Raw genomic sequence first — 5,239 nt, 5'->3', positions numbered from 1 at the left:
CAAATATATATTGCCATTGTGTGTGTGTACACACAACAATGTAAACTTTAAAATGGGCGTTGTAAACTCAAAACGAGAACTCTAGCCCAAAAACAAAAAAAAAAACATGAAAAACAACATGAAAACTAAAAGTGTTGATGGTAGAATAACTTCTTTTTTTCCTGGGGTATTCTTTCAAAAAAATTTAAAAATGACAGTGAAAACCCCTTTTTTTGTGCAAAAAACACCTTGAACATGAAAAGTGTTGATGTTGAAATAACGTCTTTTTTTCTTTAGGATAAATGTTCAACATTTTGGAATAATGGCTCTGAAAAACCTTAAAATTTCAAAAGAAAAAAAAAATAATAAAAAAATAAAAACAAAAAAAACAAAAGTTAAAGAAAATAATAAAAATATATATTAGTAAAAAAAACATAAAAGACAAAAAAATCAAATATTAAAAAAATAAAATAAAACAATATATATATATATATATATATATATATATATATATATATATATATATATATATATATAACAAAAAAACAAAGTTAACGTGCGCACCCTCCTTCTCCCCTTCCCCCCACACACACAGTTTTATTTTTTATTTTGTTTATTATTTATTTTTAATTCTCAGATAAAGTAATATTTATTTGTTTTTTATTTTTATTTTTTGTTTCTTTAGATATTTTTTTCCTTTAATTATGTTTTTTGATAAAAAAAATATCTAAAGAAACAAAAAATAAAAATAAAAAACAAATAAATATTACTTTATCTCACAATTTTAAAAAATAACCAAAAAAAAATTAAAATTAATAAATATATAATACATTAAAAAAACACATTTAAAAAAAATGAATGAAAATAAAAGTTATAATTTTTTTTTTATAAAATAATGATAATAATAATAATAATAAATAAATTTAAGAAATAAAAATAAATAAAATAACAAAAAAAACCATTAAAACAATAAAAACACGGGCTATATAGTAGCTAGTACTTCTTGCTTAGCTTAAATATAGCCCGATTAAATAAAAAAATAACAAAGACAAAAATTTGATCACATAAATAAAACAACTAATAAAATATTCTATTGTTGAATGCCATCACCAAAAATAAAAATAACAAAGACAAAAATTTGATCACATAAATAAAATATTCTATTGTTGAATGCGATCACCAAAAATTAAGAAATATGAGTAATAAATATTGTTTATATTGACATACATATACATATATTTGTGTGTCTGTTTTTTATTATTAATACATATAATTGTTTATAATTAAATTTATTAAAACGTGTTTGTAATATAATAATAAGACATTTTAAATTTAAAATATTGTGAAAAATTATAATTCATGAAAATAGAAATAATAGAAAAAATAAAAAGCAAAAAAGCAAAAAGTTAAATAAAAATGAAATAAAACTAAACAAAAAATTAGCAACTAATAGAAATAGAAGTTACTAAACAACCCATAATAAGACCTTAACCAATCACCTTACAAATAAACAAATTTAAATAATAATAAAAAATAACAAAAATTGAATTTCCAATATTAAACTATGGATAAGTGCCATAATTTTTGGGTCAAAGAAAAACTAATAGCCAGTCAAAGTGTTGGGTATAATAAAACATAAAACTAATTAAAATTAAAAAAAAAACAATAATTTAACAAAAAAAAAAACTTAATAAAAAAAAATACAAAATATTAAAACTAAAAACATTATTTTGTTAATTATTGTTATTTTTTTTAAATTTTAATAAGTTTTATAAAAACAATATAAGCAATTAAAAAAAAATTATGCCCTTGAGCGCCCTGTGCTCAGAATCAGATAGAGGCCGCCTAGGGCTCGAGGGCCCAATTTTTTTTCATTGCTTATATTGTTTTTATAACTTTGTTCTCTATAATGCTTATTATTATTATTATTTTTTATTATTGTATATGTTTATTTTTTTAATTATATATGTTTCTTTTATTTTTTTTAATTGTTTTTTTTAAATGGTTTTTTTTTAATGTTTTTTAATTTGTTTTTTTTTTTTTTTTTTTTTTTCAATGTTTGTTTGTTTTTTATTCTCCTTTTATTTTTAATGGGTTTTTTTAATAACCCTGTTGTATTTTTTTATTTTTTATGTCTCTGATTTTTATTGTTTTTTAAATTGTATATTTTATTTTTAAAATTTTAAATTTTATCTCAATCAATTTTTGGTGGAATTTTTATTTTTCAAATGTCATCATTTTTTTATATAAAATTCATCAAATTTGTTATTTTTCCAAATAAAAGAATTATTCAACTTTTTCCATAAAATGTTTTATTTAACGTGTCATTTTTAGTGAAATGCCCTAAAATACATATATTTTTAATTATATCTATATGCAAAATGTGAATTTTTGTCCAGTTTTTAAAATTATTATTTTTTAGTGATAATTATTTTATGTGTATTGAAATATATATTTAACAAAAACAGTTAGAGATTTTATTGCCAAAATAGGAGCGAGCTCCAATTACAAGCAGCAGTAGCTTATGAAAACTATGCTTAATTTCAAAATTACATCGAATACTTTGGCTGCTTTTGATTTCTGTCTTGTTTTCTGAATACTGATCCATTTGGCACTATTCTTGGTGTTTCTTTTGCTGGCTGTTCTATCAACATAATACTTGGCATTCCTGTAAGTGAATTTCTGGAGTCCTGATGTCATTCCCGAACTAAAAAGAGGCCCCTGGGATCGATCAACTGAAGCGTGCCTATGGCAGAGGGTGGTTCGAGCAGGGTCCTCCATTGAGACTGAGAGATCCTTGAGATAACAGGCAGCCTTTGTTTGCCAGGGAGTCTGCAAGCTTATTGAGATCCCGCAGAATATGATATATTGCCATAGAGTCAAAATATTTCATTGTATTTTTGATTCTCTGCAGTGTATTATTTAAAACAGCATTGCAAAAATGGTTTTCATAATTTAAGAGCTTAATCAAGAGCTCCAAATCTCCGAATATTTGGATTCTTTTATGTCCTAACTCCTTCGCGATTTGGCAGGCTTTTAGGAGGCTGTAGCTTTCATCTTGGTTGTTTGTGTTTATGCCTAGGCCCCAGCTAAAGCTAGTGTTGTCCGCTCTATCTGGGGAAATGATCAAACCGCCTGTGCCTGAGTATCCAGGATTCCCCTTGGACGTGCCGTCGAAGAGGATTGTGGTATCCGGCACCCCCTGCCACCTCGAAAGGAAGTCCTCTTCGGAGATACGCAAGCACCATGGAGGGTCTGTCACAGGTTTTCTGAGTGCGCATTTTCTTTCTCCTGTCCCACGGGGTCCAAGCCATACAGAGGCTTCTGCAGGTAACTTGAAGTCAGACTCTGTGTTGGCAACGATTTCCAGAAGGAGGCCTTTGATTTTGGCTGCCACGTCCACCGCCTTGGGAAACCTGTCATTGAAAATCCTCTCATTTCTTGCAATCCAGACTTTCCACCAGAGACATTTGGGAATTGCTTGCCAAATGTTATTCCACTCTGCATTTTTGATTTTGAGCTTAGGATTTCGATCTGCTGAGGAGATATAGAGAGAGACAATTGATATCTAAGAAGGGATTAGGGTGTTGAGGCCTTGGAGAACCAACTTCCAAATAGCTTGTGTGAAAACACAATCCACCATCAAATGATCAGTAGTTTCGGTTGCTGAGTTGCATAGGAAGCATCTAAATGGACCATTAAACCCTCTTTTATTCAGATTTTCTCCAGTTAGAGCCTTATTGTGCATGAGAAGCCAAGTGAAGAAGTTCACTTTTGGGAGGCTTAAGGAGGACCAGACAGATTTCCAGAGCTTCGGGTTCAGCAAAGGAGCATGAGTATCTTGTAAAGCGGAGAAGCCTTGGGCAGCTGTGTAGTTTCCTGTTCTTCCCCACCCCCATTTATCCTTGGTCGAAAGGTGGATAGGGGCAAGGCCCGAGAGAGCCGAACACAGTAAATTTTTTTGTGGTTCTAGAGGGTCCGGGATCCCAAGAAAGATCCACCCTATCCAATTCCTTTTGTTATCCCAAGCACATATATCAGCGAGACGAAGGAAGCCTTTATTCACCAGCCACATCTTTAACTCAGAGTAGGAGTCAAGGGTGGACAGTGGGGCTTTCCCCTGAATGGAATCCTCCCATAGAAGAGTTCTCAGTCCATTACCAGGGATTCTATAAAGTTGCTGCTGAATATGATCAATGCTTCTTCTGGCTAGATTCCAAATTGTAGTTCCTGTAGGAGTAGAAGCAGTGGTAAGATTTCTAAGGGATCATCCCTTTAAGTATTTCTTCCAGTGGATTTTGCTAACATGGTGCTTTTTATCTGCATACAGTTTCCATATGATTTTTCCTCCAAGAGCTAAGTTTTCCAAGCCAGGATCTCGGATCTGAAGCCCTCTTTGCTGGAGAGGTTTGTTGAGAATCTCCCATCTAACCAGATGAAACTTGCTATGGTTGCCTTTGCCCCCATTCCAAAGAAAATCTCGAAGGATTTTGGAAATCTGGTTCGTGATAGACTTTGGAGCCAGTAGAAGGGAAGATTGGAAAATGGGAAGGGCGGAGAGGACTGCCTTGATCAAGACTAACTTCCCAACCTTTGTAAGCCATTGACCTCCCCAATAGGCTATTTTATTTTTTATCTTACTGATTACTTGAGCCCACAAGGAGGAGGAGCTAGGACCCAAGGTTAATGGGAGACCAAGGTATTTGATCTTTTTCCATTTGTCAAACCCAGGGAAACCCAACATGCAGGCAATTTTGAGCATAGTTGGGTGATCAACATTCCATCCATACACAACGCTCTTTCTTTTATTGATCAGGGCTCCAGTGATTAAGTAGAACTGTTGGAGAATTTCTTTGAAGGCCTTTGCAATCTTAACCAAGGCCCCTCCTAATAGGAGAGAGTCATCTGCAAAGAGGGCTTGATTTATGGGATCAACACCTCTAGCAGCCTTGATCCCAGGGATAGCACCTGAATCCATTTTCGCTGTCAATTTTCTGCTCAGCGATTCTGCCAAAAAAATATATAGAAAGGGAGACAATGGGCAACCTTGGCGGAGCCCTCTGGAAGCTTGGAAAAAATCAGAAGGTCTGCCATTGACTAGGGGCGCAATCCAGGGTCTATGAGTGCAAGCTTTTATCAAATTGACGAAATTAGCACTAAATCCAAGGAGAGAAGGATTTTATAGAGAAAAGAGAGTTTGACTCAGTCTAATGCATTGGACATATCCAGCTTAATGAGCATGCCTTTTTCTTTCCGAGAA

General features: G+C 32.0%; 1 protein-coding gene across 1 annotated transcript; it reads right to left on the bottom strand.

Annotated features, from left to right (window-relative positions):
• Window positions 1-2,725: 2,725 nt before the first annotated feature.
• On the bottom strand, window positions 2,726-4,957 carry LOC149213992 (uncharacterized). Its single transcript, XM_089389240.1, has 2 exons — window positions 4,308-4,957; window positions 2,726-3,395 (listed from the first exon to the last, which is right to left on the bottom strand). The coding sequence occupies exons 1-2, from the start codon at window positions 4,955-4,957 to the stop codon at window positions 2,726-2,728; spliced, it is 1,320 nt and encodes a 439-aa protein (XP_089245366.1).
• Between the last annotated feature and the right edge of the window lie 282 nt (window positions 4,958-5,239).

The sequence above is a fragment of the Pinus tabuliformis genome, chromosome 1_1 (genome assembly GCF_031772625.1).
Source record: "Pinus tabuliformis cultivar Carrire ecotype Pingquan chromosome 1_1, CPIR1, whole genome shotgun sequence".
Lineage (NCBI taxonomy): Eukaryota > Viridiplantae > Streptophyta > Pinopsida > Pinales > Pinaceae > Pinus > Pinus tabuliformis.
This window is presented reverse-complemented; position numbering and strand designations above follow the sequence as displayed.